We start from the raw sequence: 21,228 nt of genomic DNA on the forward strand, positions 1-21,228 counted from the left end.
TGTCAGCCCGAATAGTCTGTTTATGTGCTGTAGGCTCGATATAATTCTATAGAACAGTCTTGAAGAGTTGACCTTCTCTTGGTTTTGAGGTCCCATGATAATGAAGAGTGTTTCAGGAATTGTTGTATGAGAACATGAGTGCAATAAAAGCTACCACTTTGAACAAACAGTTTGAATACTGTAGTTCTCAATGTACAAACAGCTCTCATGGAACATGTAAAAAAAAAAGTGATACAATGCCAGAGTTTCAGTTCCTACCTTTGACCTATTGGAACACGCTGCAACACCAACATCAGGAATCCAGGCTGTATTCTGAATAGCACCAGATCCTGTCACCACACTCTGTAGTACACTGCCATCCTGCATTAGGGATAGGAGAAAAAAAATAAGCAAGTGTTACGAGACTATTGCTGGGAAGGCAACAAATTTGTGGCTACATTTTATCGTTATCACCAAATTTAGCAATGAAATCAGGAGAATTAGCATGTAGCAATCAGTATTTCCACCTCACACTGATTATCTTGAAGTAATGAGGTGTTACAGGAAGGCTTGAATAAAGGCAATGATAAGGATCCTTGGGGCAGCCAAACATTGGGGAAATTCTGAAGGTATAAGTTTGAAGGTGCATATAACAAATGTAAACTCAACCACTGGTTTAGGTTTGCATATATGATTTTTTTGTGAGCCTTTCAACTTTCTCCAAGCAGCAGTGGGGAGGAAAGGAATGGAGAATGGAGGCAGGGAGAAAGAAAATGAAGGTAAATTTACATTTTTAGCAGATAAAGTTTCAGTGCTGTATCTCTAAACTAAACATAACTATCTGAAGTATACTGTATATAAACTGCAACGAGTAATTGCTGCAAAGGAGGTCAAGTTTAAAAGTCAGTATTAAAACGAATTTCAGGGCAGGAATTGTCAGGTCATTTTTGTAAGTGCTTCCAAAATACATCTCCTAATTTTTAGATCCTTTGGCAACAAAAGTAAATGTTTTTGATAAACTACCATTTGAAATTAGGAAAAACAAAACTAATTTGACAGTCTAATTTCTTACCCTTAGTGACCAAATGTTCATCAGCCCACCAAGTCCTCCAGACACCAAGACCAGCCCATCAGGGCTGAAAGATACAGTCCGTACTGGAGTGATGTGCCCCTTCAGTTGATAGATGCACACTGCTTCCCCAACTTTCTTGCATCCATTCTTCAAATTCCATTACAAAAAAAATTTGAAACAAATGGTAAATATTAAATGAAAATTTATTAGAACAGAAAATGAGGATTGTTCCCATGAAAAAGCTGTTAAGGCACAATAATCCTTTGACAAGTATCTATTCAAAATCAGCGATTAATGCATAGCCATTATTTAGAGATCTATTAACGAACATGTTTCAGAGATTTAACAGAAACACCCTGATAACATATTAAGCAATTATAAAACTTTTCTACAGATTTGAAACAAAGGCCCCAATTTTAACACTGGATGGGTGGTGAAACCATGGGTTGGAAACTCACCCATTGCTGCAGAAATGAGGCTATTTTAACTCCTGGGCCTTATTAACATGCTGTTGGAGCACTTCCCACGCGTTCTGCAGGAGTCTTGTATTCAGTGTGGTGATGGGGAAGAAAAAAAAAGAGAGTCCAGATCAAAGCTTTCCTTGTAGGATCCAGAGGAGCACTCCTATTCCTCCCAACCCAAAGGGGAGAGAAAATACTTGCCCATCTTGGCATCAAATGAGGATGACCATTTGCCGACCTGATTGAGCTTGGTGGGAAAGCGGCAGGAACTTCTCTGTTTGGAACGGAGTTAAAATTGCAGCTTGTTCGGGGCCCAACTGGCATATATAAAGGACCTCGCCAGCTTTGGGTGGATACCCTTGTTGCCTGCTCAGGGGGGCATGTTTAAAATTCCAGACGGCTGGGTTCTGGTGGTTTTCTGGCCAGTAAGTAACCTGGGCAATTTAAACTGCCCACTGGCTAGGTTCCTGCCAGGTGGATAGAGTTAAAAACAATGCAACCCCACACCACCACCCCCCACCCCGATAATAAAGATCAAACTTCAATGGTTTCTAACAGAAGATTTTCTTTAAATGGGATATTAGATAGACTGTAGAATAGATACAAAGCTGTAGAGTACCTCTTCAGGAACCAATGGTGCTAACCCTTTGCTAGCAAGAAAAATGCAGTACATTTTGGAGATGCTAGTCAGAGTTTACCTTCACTTGGTTCTTGGATTCCTGTTCCCACCATTCATCAGAGCTGCTGGAAGTGGACTGTGATACATCAAAAATATCTTGGGGAACAGTCCAGACACACACCAAACCATTCTGACACCCACTAGAGAGATAAAACAATATATGTAAACATCACACGATCAAATCATTTTTAGAAGTTTAATGCTTAATAAACAACCTACTAAACTTCAAACACCTTCCAGTCCTTCAGGGTAACCAGCTAGATTTGTAGCTTCTGGTATTCCTGTCGTACTAAGTACCTATGAATCACTCTGAATGGAGTAAGTAGGAAACAAGGTCAGGAATTATTTCAAGCAGATAGTGACATGCTAGGTCACCAATCTACCGCAGGAAGATCTGTGATCAAAGATGCTTGAATTTGTTTGAGGTATAGTATATCGTATGGACAAGAAAGGTTGCTTTGGCTGATGAAGGGTCACTAACCTGAAATGCTAACTGTTTCTCTCTCCACAGTGTTTCCAGCATTTTCTGTTTTTAATTTGGCTATTGTTTACTGCCACCATCTGCAGGGGATTCCATTTTTACTTACACATCAAATATCAGATAGAGTTCAATCATTTATCCTTATATCCCCCTCTTATATCACAAGGTTTGTGAGTGCTGCTCAGCAGTACAATCATCGAGTCAGTCCCTTAGGATCCATGCATTATTCATTCATATGTTAACTTTGCAGTCACGAGTTATTCTAGTTACGAAAGTGCTTCCATTTTTTTTTACTTTTTTTTTTGAAGGCTTATTAAAACTGAAAAGATTCCATGGATGTGTTTTTTTTTAAATCAAGTTCACTGAAAGGACACTTGAGATGCTGTTTGAAACCACCTGTGCTGGAAGTAATGTGTTCTGGGCTCAGTAAACAGAAACCTTGGTGACCTGGGGAAAAATGGTTACAGAGAAGCCACATGTCAAGGTCAGGAGGTCGACTCTCTGTTTGGGGCTTGGACACTGTTTTCAGTTTAGTTGGGTGTGGACGGCTTGAAGACAGTTGGCGTTTTCCTGCCAAGGGAAAAAAACACCCAGCTCACCTCCTTCTCTACCTCTTTGAAAAAATTCCTGCAAAGATCCAGTGTGGGAGAGCTGAAATCCCTGGTGCTGCATAGCTCGAGAAACTGGAAAAAAAATCCTGCGATTCAAGTGTGTGCTGGCTGAAAAACCCTGATGTCACATTTCTCCTAGAAAGCCTACTAGAATAATTCTCAACATTTCCAGAACGGACTGCTTCTGAAACAATCCCAGTGACCCGTCTCCGTATACCCTGACACCAGACCCATAAATAGGGACAACTGACAACCTTCCATATCTTCTCTTTTTTCAATCAAGAATTAGCAAGTATTTGACCAAAGTGTCTTTTTTTGTAACAGACTCTGCAGAGAGAACTTATGTATTTTTTTTCGTGAGTGAGTGTGAGAGTGTGCGAGAGAGAGAGAGTATGTAATTGGGGAATTAAAAAGGGAACTTTCATACTTCAATCTGTGTGTTAATGCTTTGCTTCATTACTGGTTAAGTCTTGTTTTGTAATAAACTGATAATTTTGTTGTTTATTGAAGAAACATGGTTGGTGTATTTTATTCTGGGATTAAAAAAGTGTATAATTGGCTGTACCAGTAACCAGGTAAACATTTAAATATATGTTGTGTCCTGTGGAGAAGTGGAACTAGAAAAGACAGTGCACTCCTCCCGCCTCTGTCGTAACACGCTGAACATCACTTCATATGCCAATGCCTGCAGATTACAATGTGTACAACTGAGGCAATCTTTCTGTAAAGGGGAAAGTGGTCACGACAGCCAAACTGCACTGACTACTTAACTTTTATTAGCATAGCATTAGATGACTAGCAGCTTTAGAAAAAAGTATTTTGATTGTTATGGTATCTGATCACCACAGAGTGGTCAGTGTTTGTGGATTTCACAGATTTTCAACTTTTGCCATTAATGGTGCCACCTACTCAGGGGTTTCCAGAGGGAGGCAATGGCCCCACTCAGCTTCTTGCCTTTATCTTATACACACTTGGTTGATTTACTAGATGCAATAGTTATTTCCCTCCCACTGATGAACAACCACCAACATCCAATAAATGCCTTTCACTGACTGAAATTATCTGTGCATCATCCAGTAGTTTCTCAAATTTTTCCAGTTAAAAACAAAAACCTCTTCAAGGGCTATTAAGCATATTAGTACAAAAAGACTGGGAAAATTCAGCAGATCAGGCAGTATCTATTTTTTATTTCAGATTTCTAACATCTGCAGTATTTTGCTTTATGCTTTGCTTTAGACTTATTTATCCACACCCCTCATTTCATTTAACCCGATAAATGAACTTCTTAATCCTCCATTTTCGGGTTCTAATCGAAGATTTCACTTAACTCTCTTTGGGCAGTGTAAACAGAAATAATTGCATTTATATAATGCTGCATCATAAAATGTCTCAGAGCTTTGCACGAGAGATTTAACTCAGAAGTAGAACAGGTCAGAGATAGGGCTACACCAATTATCTAAACTGTGCTTTCTGCAAGACTTTCTGCAAATAGCATCGGATTTCAGAATTACCCCTGATGAATTACTTTGAGTGTGCAGGGCTGTAATGTAGATAAATAATGAATGGAGAGATTCCCCCAAACTAATGGGGGACCCTCCAAGACTGAAGCCATGCTGTTCTGGTCCCATCACATAGCTGCAACTTAGTCCACTACTCCAGCTCCCTCCCCAGCTGCTCATTTAGGCTTAGCCCAATGATACACTTCCTTGTTGGCCTGTCTGACCCAGAGCTGAGCTTCAAAAGCTAAGATCCATCACCAAGATCACCTATTTCCATATCATAACATTGTCTGCCTATGGCCTTATCTCAACCTCAATGAACCCTTTAGCCACACCATTACCACTTCCAAGATCATCATCCCCAACTCTGACAGCTGGCCATGCTCCGCTCTCCTCACTGTCACCCACCCAACCTCATTCCTCTCTCCCTGCCATCTCCACTCTCCTTTCCAGCCCCACCCTGCTCCCCTGCCACCCGTCAGCCCCACCTTGCTTGGCCCCCCCTAGCTGTTTGATATCCATAAACCCCAGTTGCAAAGGGTTTTCTTAGTGGGTGGTTCAAAGGCCATTGCTTGGTATACTGCAGACAAACCATTTAGAAATTATACAACTCCTCTCTCCTATCCGCTTCTCTCCCCCCCACCTCCCCCGCCACACCCAACTGCCCCCCTTTAATTAATTTAGGCCTAAAAGATCAGCTATCTAGAATATTACATATATAAACAAAGTGGCTTTAAAAGGGTAAGTTATCATTTATAAGAAATACCCTTGCAGTTAACAAGTAATGTATAACAGTTGGGCACAGTATAACTGCCAGATTGAATTCTTTCCATTATAATATTCTTGCAATTGGTCAAAATAACATTTTCAGCATCAACTCCTTACTGAATAAATATAATCATCTAAGTCATGCATTTTCAAGAATAAACACTTTCAAAGAGTAAACTTTTGGATCTACCTGGCCAACATGAGCTGCAACTTGAAACCTTTTCCCAGCTGACTGCACCAGGCAACATCATTCACCAATGCCGGATGAGAAAGTTTATGTAGACAATGCCAGTTGCCGGCTACACAACTCCACAACTTGACAGTGTTTTCTTTGGCAGAAGTCAGAAGCATCAGCCCTAATGGGTCCCACTTCATACATGTGATACTTTCCTAGTGAGGGGAGGGGGAAGGAGGAGGGAAAGAGAGCGTACACACCAGGATTAGATTCTTTTATTCCCAGAGATTTGTAGAATTTCTATTATTTTCAAAAGGAAACTGATCAACCAATTTGTGCAGACACTTCAAAATTTATCCAGCTACCGATGCCACGGATTTTTATACAATGAACTTTTGTAATAATGACAAGTGTTAGCAGGTACTAAGAAACCACCAATAACCCAACAGGCCTCTTTTCATTTAAAAAAAACAATTACCCATTTATGTTGAAAATTAACCAAAACAAAACTCTAGCAGAATCGCAAGAATAAGAAAGGTGTGATATCTTAGAATGCAATTTTGTTGGAGGCAATAAAAAAAAAGCAGTCATGACAACTGCATGAATAGTCATATAACCAGTGTAAATGTTGAAAACACAAACAAGAATTGCTGGAAATACTCAGCAGGTCTGGCAACTCTGCTCTCTCCACAGATGCTAACGTTTCTGGTCAGTGATCCTTCATCAGAACTGGCAGATATTATAAATGTAAAAGGTTTTAAGTAAGTAAAGCGGGGGTGGAGCAAGAGATAATAACAGAGGTGTTGACAGGACAAGGTCACACAGAATAACTGACCAGAAGATCATGGAGCAAAGGCAAACGGGTATGTTAGTGGTGTGCTGAAAGACAAAGCGTTAGTGCAGAGAGGGTGTTAATGGACAGGATAACAAGCCCGTTACACTGTCCGTCCGATTTCCCATCCACCAAAGCGGATCGACAATCAGGCTATTTAATGGCTGCATTATACTCGTCATCCAGTATGCTGATATGCTCTTGGTGTGCACTGGTAACACACTCAGACCTGAGGAACAACCAGGTATTTTTGTAGCTAGTGAACAAAAATAACTACCCTCTAACTGATCTCAGGATCTGCTCATAACAGCATTTAGACTGTGGACTTAATGAGGCATCCAGGTCACACACAGCTCCAATGTAGCAGCAGAAAACCACATTGTTCATTACATGGTAGTGTTCTGGTCCTTATAAAATCACATCCCATAACTTAGTGTGCGTGTGTGACATCACAGGCAATCCAGTATCAAGAACAAAGCCTGGAGTAATAAAAGGCCATCTGGCCCATCAATCCAGTCTTCCTCCACCCTCGCCCCACACCACCTTTTGAATCTTCTCACATCAAAGAAACACTAACCTCCTTCCCCTTCCTCCCATGAAAAAAAGGTTATTTATACCTCCATGACTTTCATCCCCCACCGCTTAAGATATTGATAACAGTTGTCAATTTATCTTTTCATTGGCCTTCCTCTGATATTAACACAGCCATGTAAGAGTTTTCTTTGGGTCCCTTGTGTTGCCACCGGGATTTGTGTCTCTTACTTTTTCCAACATTTCCATTCATTCCCTTCATCTGCCATTTGTATTAATCCCAAACGGAGGAAACTGCAAGACCATTACTGACACCTCTATACCACCCACATCAGTTGAAACATGCATCAGCCCAGACACACAATTTGCAGCCTATTAGAGAATTTGACGAATCACCATAATGATCTCAGAGAGGAAGGGTAGACTCTGAGAAGGGGCAGGAGGTGAAGAAAAGCTGGCTGCTGCAGTGTGGAATTACAGTACAGCCTAAGGATTATTTCTGATTTTAACCTACCTTGTATGCATCAATCATAATGGTTCCTTTCTCCAGAGGCTCTTTTGTGCCAATCAGCATTTTCCCATCTGCATATCCCACTGCAAATGGTTTATCTTCACTATACCAAGCAATGGCCATCACAGCAACTAGAGGCAGCAAACAGTAATTGTGAAAACAAGATATCTCATACAGTTAAACAGGTGACCATATGATATTCTATAACAGCTCTTGAATATGTAATCAAGAGCCAAATGGGAATCTTCAAATCTGCAAATATAATTAAGCAAAGAACAAGCAACAAAAGCGTGTAATTAGTCAGAATTAAAAGACCAACTTTTTTTTTTATAAATGGTAATTGCATACTTAGACCTTCTGCATTCTTTGAATGAAATTCAACTTCCACATGTTAAAAAAAAAGAGATATCCCCAACCCATGGAGTGAAAGAGCGTTCTTGGAAATATTGCCTTTTTAAACAGTAACATGTTATTAAGGTGACCATTCCACAGTCATGCTGGCTTATAGCTTCTTTTCTAGGCTAGACCCAGAGCTCTCATTTCCTGAAGCACCAGGTAGATACTTGAACCTTTTTTCAAATTCGTTCATGGGATGTGGGCTTCGCTGGCTAGGGAAGCATTTATTGCCCATCCCTAATTGCCCTGGAGGTGGTGGTGATAAGCTGCCTTCTTGAACCACAGCAGTCCACATGGGGTAGATACATCCACAGTGCTGTTAGGGAGGGAGTTCCAGGATTTTGACCCAGCGACAGTGAAGGAACGGTGATATAGTTCCAAGTCAGGATGGTGTGTGGCTTGGAGTGAAACTTCCCACACATCTGCCGCCCTTGTCCTGCTAGGTGGTAGAGGTCGCAGGTCAGGAAGGTGCTGTCTAAGGAGTCTTGGTGCATTGCTGCAATGCATCTTGTAGATAGTACATAAGGTGTACCCCTGTGTGTCAGTGGTGAAGGGAGTGAATGTTTGTAGATGGGGTGCCAATCAAGCGGGCTGCTTTGTCCTGGATGATGTCGAGCTTCTTGAGTGTTGTTGGAGCGGCACCCATCCAGGCAAGTGGAGAGTATTCCATCACACTCCTGACTTGTGCCTTGTAGATGGTGGACAGGCTTTGGGGAGTCAGGAGGCGAGTTACTCGCCGCAGGATTCCTTGTGAGAGTACTTACATATTCCAGTTTAATTTCAATACACAAGACATTCATCAGATAGTAATAAAATCACAATATGTGGTATATGAACCATAGGGCAAAAGCTATGAAGGTTAAAAAAGTATTTTTTCCTGATGGCTCCAATGAGTGGTTTTGCCATATATATCAGGAAGTTTATTACTCAGGCACAATTAAAAAATTTTAAGATGACTCAAAACTGGTAAGTATTGTGAACTGTCAGGAGGATAGTGAAAGACCTCAACAGGACATAGACAGGCTGGTGGAATAGGCAGACATGTGGTAGATTAAATTTAAAATAAAGTAGTGTGGAGTGATACATTTTGGTAGGAAGAACGAGAAAATATAAACTAAAGGGTACAATTCTAAAGGATGTGCAGAAACAGAGATCTGGAGGTATAGATGAACAAATTGTTGAAGGTGGCAGCACAGGTTGAGAAAGCTCAAAAGGCATACAGGATCCTGGGCTTTATATATAAATAGAGGCATAAAGTACAAAGGCAAGGAACTTACGATGAAACAAAAGCAAAATACAGCAGATTCTGGAAATCTGAAATAAAAACAGAAAATGATGGAAATACTCAGCAGTTGGCAGCATCTATGGAGAGGGAAATAGAGTTAATGAAACGTTCAGCTCCCCTGAAGTTATGATGAACCTTTATTAAACATTTGTTTCACCTCAACTGAAGTATTGTGCTCAATTCTAGGCACTGCTTTTTAGGAAGGATGTGAAAGTCTTTGAGAGGGTGCAGAAAAGCTTTACAAGAAAGGTTGCAGCGATATGGGACTTCAGTTACATGGATAGGTTGGAGAAGCTGGGGTTGTTCTCCTTAGAGAAGGTTGAGAGGAGATTTGATAGCGGTGTTCAAAATCAGGAGGAGTAGATAGAGAGAAATCGGGCCCATTGGCAGATAGGTCAAGAACCAGAAGTCACAGATATGAAGTGATTGGCAGGATAAGGTGCAAGGGCCTCTCTAGAACAGGCTGCTGAGATTTAAAAGCCATGTGACTGATATAAGGATGTAAATGCATTGGAAGCAGTTCAAATAAGGTTTACTAGACTGATAGCTGCAATGAGTGGGCTATCTGATGAGGAAAGATCAGACAGGCTAGGCTTGTATCTGCTGGAATTTAGAAGAGGCTACTTGATTGAAACATACAAGATCCTGAGGGGTCTTGACAGTTTGGATGTGGAAAGGATGTTTCCCCTTGTGGGAGAATCTCGAACTAGGGGCCACTGTTTAAAAATAAGGGGTCGCCCATTTAAGACAGAGATGAGGAGAAATTTTCTCTCTCAGCAGGTCATGAGTCTTTGGAACTCTCTTCCTCAAAAGGCAGTGGAAGCAGAGTCTTTGAATATGTTTAAGATAGAAGCAGATAGATTCTTGATAAGCAAGGGGGTGAAAGATTGTCGGGGGTAGGTGATAATGTGGAGAAATCAGTTCAGCCATGAACTTATTGAATGGCAGAGCAAGCTTGAGGGGCTGAGTGGCTTACTCCTGCTCCTAATTCGTATGTTCATATTTCAAGGTGACCATTTGAGCCTCCCTGGACAACTTCTGTCTGGACATTGCACCTTCATTTGGTCATTCCCCATTACCATGAGTAAGTCCTCATCTTCTAGGAAGTTTGTCCCACTGCCACTCCTCTTCGAGCTAGTAAAATATGTTGTGGAGAGAGCACACAAGGCTTATTTTGTCCATCCCGTTTGTTGGGCTAGCCTTTGACCAGGTCAAATAGCTGTACAGATCCCACTTGTTAAGTATGTAGTAACCGCAACTTTATCATTAATATTCACTGATGAAAAAAAACTTTTAATGTAGCACCCTGAACATAGTAAAATGTCCCAAGGCACTTCACAGGATTGTTATCAAACAAAATTTGGGGAATGACAAACTGAATTGTGGGCGAGTATGATCCAGGATATTTAACTCAAATGTTAAAATTCAGAGCTGACATTTGGCAGAAGCCAAGGACTAACTGGCTGAACTAGAACTGTTACAGGCCTAGGAGGATTAAGAAGCACATTAGACTTGAACAAATATAGAAAAACCTTACGAAACTCTTTTCCCTACAGTTTGAATGTTTTCCTCAACCACAAACAAGAAATGCTGGAAATACTCAGCAGGAAATAATCATTCTGAAGAATGGTCACTGACATGAAACGTTAACTCTGCTTCTCTCTCCACAGATGCTGCCAAACCTGCTGAATGTTTCCAGCATTTCTTGTTTGTGGTTCAGATTTCCAGCATTTGCAGTATTTTGCTTTTATATAATTGCATGTTTTCCTGATCAGTTAACTTACAACAAAAACTTTAAATAATGGAGATACAACGGAAGTCTATTTTAAGGCATTGCCCAATAGGTGGCTATTAAATGACAGAACTGAGGATATAACCAGTGTGACTTAATGTTCTGCAGGAGGGCCAGCATCCCAGTATAGATGAAAATTATAAATTGAACAGAGCAATTGATAAATTAAGGCAAAATAAAGACAAAATTTACCATCTTTTCTGTAGCAGTGTTCAAGTTCAAGTCGGTGCATGGTAGACGAATCCACTACCTCAATGAGTCCTAAAGATCCATCCATTCGTCCTACAAGTAGAACTTCTAAAGTGTCACCAGCCCAGCTTGCCACTGGACCTTCTTCAGGCCAGGCAAGAGCAGAAACCCAGTGTGGTTGTATGTCTAAAAGCCCTTTGCCTCCTATAAAAAGACAAAAATGCTTTACTTTGAGAATAATTTTCTGAGTTTGTGTTTCGGTCAAAGAGTACATGTTGGAAATTTGTGCACAGGCTGCCACATTCCATTTCAAATGCAACAGTGGGTAGCATATGCCTAAATCTCTGACAAGGCAGAGATGCAAACTTGGAAAATGGAGCCTTGAATGTCAAATGAATTTACATTGCTTGCAAAGCTGTTTGATATTAAATGAATCATGGAGACAGCATGCTCTTTGCAGAGCTTTCCTACATTACTCATATCTTACATTCTGAATCAAAATGAATAACTTTACGAATTCTGCTTTATGAAGTATAAAAATATTAGGGGTCATACCCGTGACTTGCCAGATGTTCACCACCTTTTCTAGTGCTGCTGCAATATATTTGCCACTAACACTCCAACAAATTAGAGACAAATTTGGGTCACAAGGAGAACCCAGACTGCCCAAGTCTTCTGAAATAATTTCTCTATTTAAAAAAAAATGCAATTTTCATCATTACTTCTGGAAATTCAATGCATTATGTTTGTTAACTGCAAATAATCCAGATGCCAATTAGAAAAATGCTACTCACGATTTGTTGAAGACACATGTTTGTTGCAAAGTGTAATGGGTTTTAGTGACACTCCACACTCTAACAGTCCCATCATTGCCACTTGTTGCTAGGAGGCCTTTTTTATTGCACCATTCACATGTGCTCACCTTTAAAGAAACAAAAAAAAACTACTTTAGATATGTGTTTACATCAAAGCAATTAGAACACTTGGGCTTAACGTATTTGTAACTTTGTTATTTATAATGCAATCCCATTAAAGCTAACAATGCATCTGGGAGCACCAAGTTTCATATAGCATTCAACTGTATATTCAGTATAGCAGGTATTATATTTACAACTTTAATAAACCTGGTCCATTCCAAGACATGCAGGATCCAAAGATTGAGAGGGAGGTCTATAGAGACAGACTACCACCCCACCTTAACTGTACTGCTACCCGAGTACCTAGCTCAAGGAACATCAAAAACGAGGGTGGAAGTTCATCCTGGCTAAATCATTTCTGTTGGCAGGCACAGGGTAAGCAATGACTAGAAAAAAAAGTGAACCATGAACTTGCCATCTCTCTGCCTGTTTCACACAATCTATGCAAGATTTTGGACTGGCTTTCAGCTGGTGATGCCTTAGACATCCAAAAGTTATTTACAATGTCAGCTGTGGGTCAGTTGGTAGCACTCTTGTCAGAGTCAGAAGGTTGCAGGTTCAAGTCCCACTCCAGGGACCTGATCTAGGTTGACACTCCAGTGCAGTACTGCATGAGAGCTACACAATCGGAGGTGCCGTCTTTTCGGATAAGACGTTAAATCAGGCTCCGTCTACCCTCTCAGGTGGGCATAAAAGATTCCATGGCACTATTTCGAAGAGCAGCAGGGGAGTTATCCCCAGTGTTCTGACCAATATTTGTCCCTCAATCAACATCACAAAAACATTATCTGGTCATTATCACATTGCTGTTTGTGGAAGCTTGCTGCAAATTGGCTGCTGCGATTCCTACATAACAGGGACGACACTTCAAAAAGTACTTCATTGGCTGTAAAGCATTTTGGGGCGTCCAGTGGTCATCAAAAGTGCTATATAAATGCAACTTTCTTTCTACTGAAATCAAGGCAATAACGAGGCACAGACCAACTAATCTTCCTGTCCCATTCCCATCCAGCATGAGATCACTCATTTAAAATGCTTTGTTTGTCTCAATTAGGGTGCCTTACATTGCAGTCCTGTAGAAATTTAATGATGGTTTGGGGGGGGGGGGGGGGGGGGGAGACGAAGAAAAAGAATCAGAACTTCTCCATTGGTTTCAGCACACTATAGCAGCTTGAGGTATACAATGATAACAAGGAGGTGCAAGAACATAAGGAAAGTAGAGATTTATTGAAGTTCATCTGATTACAGGAACTACATTTTATTTTTTTTAAAAAGTACTTCATCGGCTATAAAGCATTTTGGGATATCCCGAGGTCAAGATATGTGCTATATAAAAGCAAGCATGCACCCAATGACTGACTGCAACTCAAGGCGGCCATGATGGTAAATGCCAGAATCTTTCCTGACCTTCCCACCAAGAGTCACAACAGTTCACTTCCAAACAACTCATGTTCAAGAACTCGCTAAATTCACACGAGGTATTAAAAGCCAAAAAATGGCAGTGCTGAGATCCTTTACTTCCAACTACTTTATCATGAGCTACATTTTGTATCTAAAGAAAAAAATCTTTCAGTTGATACTTACAGGTGTGAAAGCATATTTCTTACCCTATTCTGATGTGCTTCAAGCTTGATGAATGAACATTTGCGTAGATCCCCAGACATATCAGCATAAGTCTGTGGTCTGCTCTGGTTGTCACGATCGTGTGCTGCAAGAGTCCGAACAAGCTGCTGAGCAGCCCACTGTCTGTGCTGGGAAGACAGTCTAGATGAGAGGCAGCAAGCTGCTAAGGCATTAGCCAGTTCCAGAGGGCCTACAGCAGAAGGATCATAGGAAGGATGGGCATACAAATGGGCAATAAAACCTGCTTAAACAAAACAGTGAGACAATCCCCAGTAAATGATGGTCAGGAAAACAACAAAGCGATGGTATTGCACTCACCTTGCTACAAAGTGTCATATAACTGATTATTCAAAATACTTTAATAAAATGTTGAATTATAAAATTATAAAAAAGAGCCTTTTTAAAATTAAGGTCATTATTTTTAAAATCTTCAAATTAGCAAAAAAAAAAGTAAAATATATGTCCAGCAAAATAAAGTAAATCAGATGTAAAGTTTTGACCCACTGGTCATTGTCTCAGTATGTAGATAAAGTGCATAACAAAAAAAAGGGTGTTGGCAAAGCTATTATGGATGAAAACACTATGCAAGCAATTTAGCTCAAAGTCAATAATTTTATTTAGCTTCGAGGGTTAAAATATCAGTGTTCAAATAGAGCTCATTATAACTAGTACAGTACACATTGCATTCATCTTCAAGACCTACATGACAACTTTAAAGATAGCACATACCTCTTTTTTCCATCTCTGCCTTGTCATAGGTTGGTCTCAGTTTGGCACCCTTGTCAGCTAGCAATGCCACTAGTGCTTGAGTTACAACAAAGTTTGGAGACGTCACAAGTTTATTTTCCTCAGCAATACCTCTAAGGAAACTGGGTAGAAATTTTCTCTGAATGGGATCATCTATGGTCGTGAGATTCATACCTGTTGCTGCTGAGATCAAGTTCTGCGAAGACACGGAAAGATGATAGTTTTTGTCCCACAATACTGGACAACTCCCTCTTTTTCTATTTCTCAACCACAGATGGTATGAAAAGCAGTGTGCTGTAGTTATACTAGGCACAATACAGATTTCACTGCTGAGTGAATATCTTTTTAAAAAATCCAACTCAAAAAATAAGTCTTCTCTTCAAGTTGACAACTGACCAAAGACCAGTGAAGAGTAGGTTTTATTGGAAGACCTTTTCACTTTTGATCCTTGGTATCAGCTTAAAATAATGCACTAATAAGTCAACATTATTTTAACCATTCTCAAAAAGTGAAAAGTTGCTTTCTGCCTGTTACCTAAAAAAGTACCACTCCCAATTTGAAACATTAGGCCCGATTTAAACTCTAAACGAATGGGTTTTGAGTGAGTTAAAATCCCGCCCATTAATTCAGAACACATGCATGCACACACAAAGGGTATGGCATTGCAGATTCCTGGAGCAATGTGTTTTGTGGTAGAGTGATGGGACAGAGGTACAGCCTCATAAGCTCCCACAAAGAGTGGCTGATCTCACCATCCTGCTGTGGACAGGTGCTGAATGGAGGCTAAGCAACATCTCCTTCGGAAGGCAAGATAGAAATCAAAGTTATGGGGAAAAAAACATTGCATGTAGCATGGCCTCAAGTCGCCTGCTTTACTGAAACAGGTATGTCTACATTTCAAAAGTACATATCGACTATAAAGCACTTAGGGATGTTCTGAGGTTGTGAAGCATGCCATACAAACAAGTCTTTTTTTCATCAGGCTCTACCAACATTAATTATAGTTTGCAGATATTACCTGCGTGCACAGCTGAACAAGTAGCTTTGCAGCACTTGGACTATTAGAAGCTAAACAGCCCACTGCAGTGCTCAGGTAGGCCAGGCAGGAAATTGGCTTGTTGACTTTGCTATGAACTCCACGAGGACGATCTGAAGTGCAGGTGGTACTTAGACTCGGGGAGAGACCTGCTCTACCTGCTGCAGCCAGACACATCAACCGAACCAGGGTCTTGATATCAGTCAATCCCAAGGACTCCAAACCTGCTGCCAGACTGCAACTTGAACCACTGGAAGTAACAAAGGGAAGAACACACGAGTGAGATGCCAGCAACAGCTGTCAAGAACAAAAAGATTTATCCATACCCCTCTCAGAATCTTATACAAGACATAATTCTTAATCACAGTGTGTCTTTTGGCCCTGATAGATTTCCTGTCTGGAAGTCAGTCTAATTGAAAGGACTGGCTTCCAATCGGGTGGGGAACACTTGAAAAGCAGGCCGCAAGACAAGGTAGGTCCAATCCCTGAACCCAGGGTCTTTGTATAGTGTTTTGGTGGGGAGTGCTTGGGGGGCTGGGAGAAGTACTCCTGCTATTCCTCGCCTACAGGGAAGGCACTTACCTTCTTCCCTGAAGCTATCCTCGCCTCGTTTCAGTTGCCAGATTTCCCCCGCAAAGCCTGGGAAACCCAGCTGCCCACTGTAAAACCTACAGAACAGGTTAAATCAGAGGCTACAAGCCTCATTAAAATATTTCTATTGCTAAACCGCCTTCAGGAGTGGGTTGGCTGCACGTCATTTGTCCTAACTCCGTAAAATATGGAAATGAGCAGATTGGGTTCAAGTTCGGATTTTTAAAAGTTTTGGCATCTAAGCTGAACCCAACCCACCCATTTTTGTGTGTTAAAATTGCCCCAGAAGGGGCCCTTATTTGAACAATTTGTGGGACCTTGGCCCTGAGGGGAAGGTTTGGTAAGTGGAGAGGGGGATGTGCAGAGTTTTGGTCAGTAAACCCCAAAGTCAAGGTTTTCCTCCATGTTGTGGAGTCTAACAGTTTGTATTTATATAGTGCCGTTAAGATGCTTCACAGGAGCATGGCAAAGAGATAGATTTTAAGGGGCATCTTAAAGGAGGAAAGAGATGGGAGAGACGAGGTTTTGGAAGGGAATTCCAGAGCTTAGGGCCTTGACAGCTGAAGGTACAGCTGTCAATGGTGGAGCAATTAAAAATGGGATGCTCTACAGGCCAGAATTGGAGGAGCACAGATATCTCGCAGGGTTGTGGGGCTGGAGGAGATTACAGAGACAGGGAGGGGCAAGGCCATGGAAGGATTTGAGAAGAAGGAAGAGAATTTTTAAAAATCGAGGTGTCGCTTAACCGGGAGCCAATGTTACACGGGAGCACAGGGGTGATGGGTGAACAGGACATAGACAGCAGAGTTTTGAATGACCTTAAATTTTAGAGAATAGAATGTTGGAAGGCAGCCAAGAGTTATAATAGTCAAGTCTAGAGATAACAAGAGCATGGATGAGAGTTTCAGTAGCAGATGAGCTAGGCATGGGTAGACTCGACCAATGCTACCTAGGTGGAAAGGCAGTCTTGCCGACAAAGATATGGTCAGAAGTTCATCTCATGTCAAATGTGCCAAGGTTTTGAACAGAATGGTTCAGCCTCAGACAGTTGCCAGGGAGAGGGATGGCAGGAACCAGACCACGTCTTCAGTCCTCCCGATGCTTTGTTGGAGGGAATTTCTGCTCATCCAGTACTGGATGTCAGACAGGCAGCCTGACGATTTACAGACAGTGAAGAGGTCAAGAGAGGTGGTGGTAAGATAGAGTGTGCATGTGGAAAAACTGACGCTGTGATTTCTGATGATATTGCTGAGGGGCAGCATGTAGAGGAGAAATAGGAGGGGGCCAAGGATAGATCCTGAGGGAACACCAGAGGTAACTGTGTGGGAGCAGGAAGAGAAACCACTGCAGGTGATTCTCTTAGAGGGAAAACATTCTGCATAATAAATTTTGGTTAGCAGAAGTATTCATCCCCAGATTTAATACATGACTATGCCAATACATTCCAGGTTTCACTGCTATGTCTAAGCCTGGTCCCACTGCCAGCCCCACTCCATGCTAATTAAGAAGGTACACCCTTTCCTGAACATTACATCTTTATTTCTGGGAAACAAAGTGAGATTTGGCGAAGTACAGCAACATAAGAATCAAAATTACATCACTGCTTTGTAAGTTAACTATACACCAAAACTTTCAGCCGGAAATTGTCAAGCTCAGGTTAGTGGAAGCTTTCCATTCAAAGAATGAAGACTATCCTACTGATAGGCAATGTACCTTTCTTCACAATTCACATCCTTTATAAAGCAGCAGGATCATAGTAAAGTAGTATTCTCCATGGACAAGGGTGGCTCATAGGTTGACGTTTGATACACAAAGAACACAACTATCAAAGATCAGAGCTGCTTGACAATATTTTGAATTTTAAAATATTTTGAAGTTTTCTACCTATATATTGAATGCTAACATTTGTCAAGTCAGCTGAAGAAACACTTATGAAAAATAGATGAAATGCCATTTAACCATTCCCACTGATTACCAGATATTTAAGAAGCCGCTGTATAGCTGAGATTTATAAGAAACAATTAACTATCTGGGTCATGGATTTTCTTGGTTCCATAAATCCACAAAATTAAGCTCAGTTTATTTTTTTTCTTTGTTGGGGTGAATTAGGAGGCACGAGGAATCCATTTTAAGCTCTTAAATGATCAAAAATTGTTCATGTCTACCCTCATGGTAGATGGGATACAGCCATTCAATTCATGAGAGTGTGGTGTTCAGACACTACTCAAAAGGCAAAAGAGGCACAAGCATAGCAGTTCTTTAGGTCAAATCAGTACAGGAATTTAACCAGTGGATATGTGGGTTTTACTCAAGCTGTATTCAAATATCACAGCTGCTGTTCAGATTAACTTCCCATGCTTCATTCTTGAAACTAGAGATAAAAGGGAAGCTCTTCAATTGATTTCTTTGTTTGTGGAAGGTGTAAAACTGAAATAGTTATTAAATTGACACATACTACACCTGGTTGTTAGTACTTTTTAATTTGGCACCTTACTGGAAATGGGATCAATCTCAGTTTCTGTCTGAGAAGATAATGTTTTCACTTCCATTTCAACATCTTAGACCCTTTCAATTGAGATTTTGTGTGGCAATTAAGGCTTCAATTTTGAGTAATTGGGAGACTTGGCTAAGAATCAAGTCTGCCAACAGCCAAGAAATCCATCAAAGGCTATTTATGCTGAATGTTAGCTATATGAAATAACCCTCTGCTTATCTGGTGGAAGCATCTTGGAGCCTTCTAACTCCAATATTTCACCAAATACAGGAAACAACATTGACGGACATAGTGAATACAAGGGTGCACTCACTGACTGTTGACCATATGGAACTTCTTTCTGCACTCTGAGCAGGATTTCAAGCAGCCAATATCAAAACTACACTGAAAAGAAATCTCTCGAGTTAAACAGAATTTTTTTAAAAAAAAACTTCATTGCAAAGAAGAAAAACGAACTGTTTTAACCATCCTAGCCTATTCTTTGTTTTTATAGCTACTTGGGCATGAAATAATAATTTAAAAAGGGATTTTTACCTGACAGATAGCAGCGAAAGAGCTCTCATCACCATGGTCCTTGCTAGAAGGACCTGTGCTGCTGCTGTCACTCTCCTCAAGGCCATAACTCGGTCATGTGGGCTGTGCAGGGCAGCTGCTTGTTCTCCAAGTGTCACTCTACCAGATGAACATTTATCGACAGATCCAAGGCAACCTTGACAGAACATTCAAGTTATAGTGTTACTGTGTGAGAAAAGGAGCAGAAAAAGGGGCAGACATATGACATGGGTGAAGGAGGGTGGAAGAGTAGAAAACACGACAATATAGAAGACGACAGGAGGCAATAAGCTGCAAGAGTAAGAGTTAGAATCATAAAAGTTTATAGCACAGAAGGAAGCCACTTAAACCCACTGTGTCTGTGCCAGCTCTTTGCTAAATCAATCTAAAACAAATCCTGCTATCTCCCAAAGGCCCTGTAACTTCCTCTGGTTTAAATATTTATCGACTCTCCCTTTAGTAGATGCAGCAACTGCTCCCTGTAGCAAAATATTCCATTTTCTAACAATTCTTTGCATAAAGAAATTTCTGTAACCTCTCTCCTCATTCTCAGTGACTATTTTAAACAGCTGACCCTCTGTCACTCAGGAACAACAGTGAATAATACAAGACTATCAGAACCTTTCATAGTTTTGAAATCTCAACTGAACCTTCTCTGCTCCAGCAAGTGTCGCACTATTACCCAAATATTTCCTCATAACTATAGTTTCCCACCTATGGCATCATCTCAGTTCGAGCAGATGACTGACTGCTTTTATCTTTTACATATTTTCAGCTTTCATACCTTGTAACACTCAATTTGAAATGCAGGGATCTGTTTTCTATGGGATAAAGATGAGCAGATTTAATCATGTCTATTTACAAAAAGCAGGACAAATCCAATCTGGCCAATTAATGTCCCATCAGTCTACTCTCAATCAGCAAAGTGATGGAAGGGGTTGTTGACACTGCTATCAAACAGCACTACTTCTTCTCTTCTTTGGCCTCCTTATCTCGAGAGACAATGGATAAGCGCCTGGAGGTGGTCAGTGGTTTGTGAAGCAGCGCCTGGAGTGGCTATAAAGGCCAATTCTAGAGTGACAGGCTCTTCCACAGGTGCTGCAGAAAAATTTGTTTGTCGGGGCTGTTACACAGTTGGCTCTCCCCTTGCGCCTCTGTCTTTTTTCCTGCCAACTACTAAGTCTCTTCGACTTGCCACACATTAGCCCAGTCTTTATGGCTGCCCGCCAGCTCTGGCGGACGCTGGCAACTGACTCCCATGACTTGTGATCAATGTCACAGGATTTCATGTCGCGTTTGCAGACGTCTTTAAAGCGGAGACATGGACGGCCGGTGGGTCTGATACCAGTGGCGAGCTCGCTGTACAATGTGTCTTTGGGGATCCTGCCATCTTCCATGCGGCTCACATGGCCAAGCCATCTCAAGCGCCGCTGGCTCAGTAGGGTGTATATGCTGGGGATGTTGGCCGCCTCGAGGACTTCTGTGTTGGAGATATGGTCCTGCCACCTGATGCCAAGTATTCTCCGGAGGCAGCGAAGATGGAATGAATTGAGACGTCGCTCTTGGCTGACATACGTTGTCCAGGCCTCGCTGCCATAGAGCAAGGTACTGAGGACACAGGCCTGATACACTTGGACTTTTGTGTTCCTTGTCAGTGCGCCATTTTCCCACACTCTCTTGGCCAGTCTGGACATAGCAGTGGAATCAAACAGCACTAACCCATCAATAACCTGCTCACCAATGCTCAGTTTGGGTTCCACCAGGGCCACTCAGTTTCACATTACAGCCTTAATCTAAACATGGACAAAAGAGCTGAATTAAAGAGGGGAGGTGAGATTGGCTGCCCCGGATATCAAGACAGCAGTTGACTGCATTTGGGGCATTGTGGAGCCCTAACGAAACTGGAGTAATTGGGAATGGGGGGGCGGGGGGGACTGTCCATTGGTTGGAGTCATACCTAGCACAAAGAAACATGGTTGTTGTTATTGGAGGCCAATTATCTCAGCC

General features: G+C 41.3%; 1 protein-coding gene across 10 annotated transcripts in view; it reads right to left on the reverse strand.

Annotated features, from left to right (window-relative positions):
* Positions 1-21,228, reverse strand: part of herc1 (HECT and RLD domain containing E3 ubiquitin protein ligase family member 1) — a 295,507-nt gene that overhangs the window by 58,100 nt on the left and 216,179 nt on the right. For 8 of the 10 annotated variants that reach the window (XM_068015273.1, XM_068015276.1, XM_068015274.1 and 5 more), the window contains 12 exons: positions 19,204-19,378; positions 15,567-15,834; positions 14,531-14,744; positions 13,786-14,042; positions 12,056-12,183; positions 11,817-11,950; positions 11,265-11,465; positions 7,603-7,730; positions 5,741-5,940; positions 2,211-2,331; positions 1,052-1,198; positions 259-360 (listed from right to left, as the gene is read on the reverse strand). In XM_068015273.1, the coding sequence (XP_067871374.1) occupies positions 259-360; positions 1,052-1,198; positions 2,211-2,331; positions 5,741-5,940; positions 7,603-7,730; positions 11,265-11,465; positions 11,817-11,950; positions 12,056-12,183; positions 13,786-14,042; positions 14,531-14,744; positions 15,567-15,834; positions 19,204-19,378 (2,075 nt within the window). The remainder of the gene's footprint in view (positions 1-258; positions 361-1,051; positions 1,199-2,210; positions 2,332-5,740; positions 5,941-7,602; positions 7,731-11,264; positions 11,466-11,816; positions 11,951-12,055; positions 12,184-13,785; positions 14,043-14,530; positions 14,745-15,566; positions 15,835-19,203; positions 19,379-21,228) is intronic. The other 2 variants (XM_068015277.1, XM_068015275.1) reach the window with 1 other exon arrangement.

The sequence above is a fragment of the Heterodontus francisci genome, chromosome 35, assembly GCF_036365525.1.
Source record: "Heterodontus francisci isolate sHetFra1 chromosome 35, sHetFra1.hap1, whole genome shotgun sequence".
NCBI lineage: Eukaryota > Metazoa > Chordata > Chondrichthyes > Heterodontiformes > Heterodontidae > Heterodontus > Heterodontus francisci.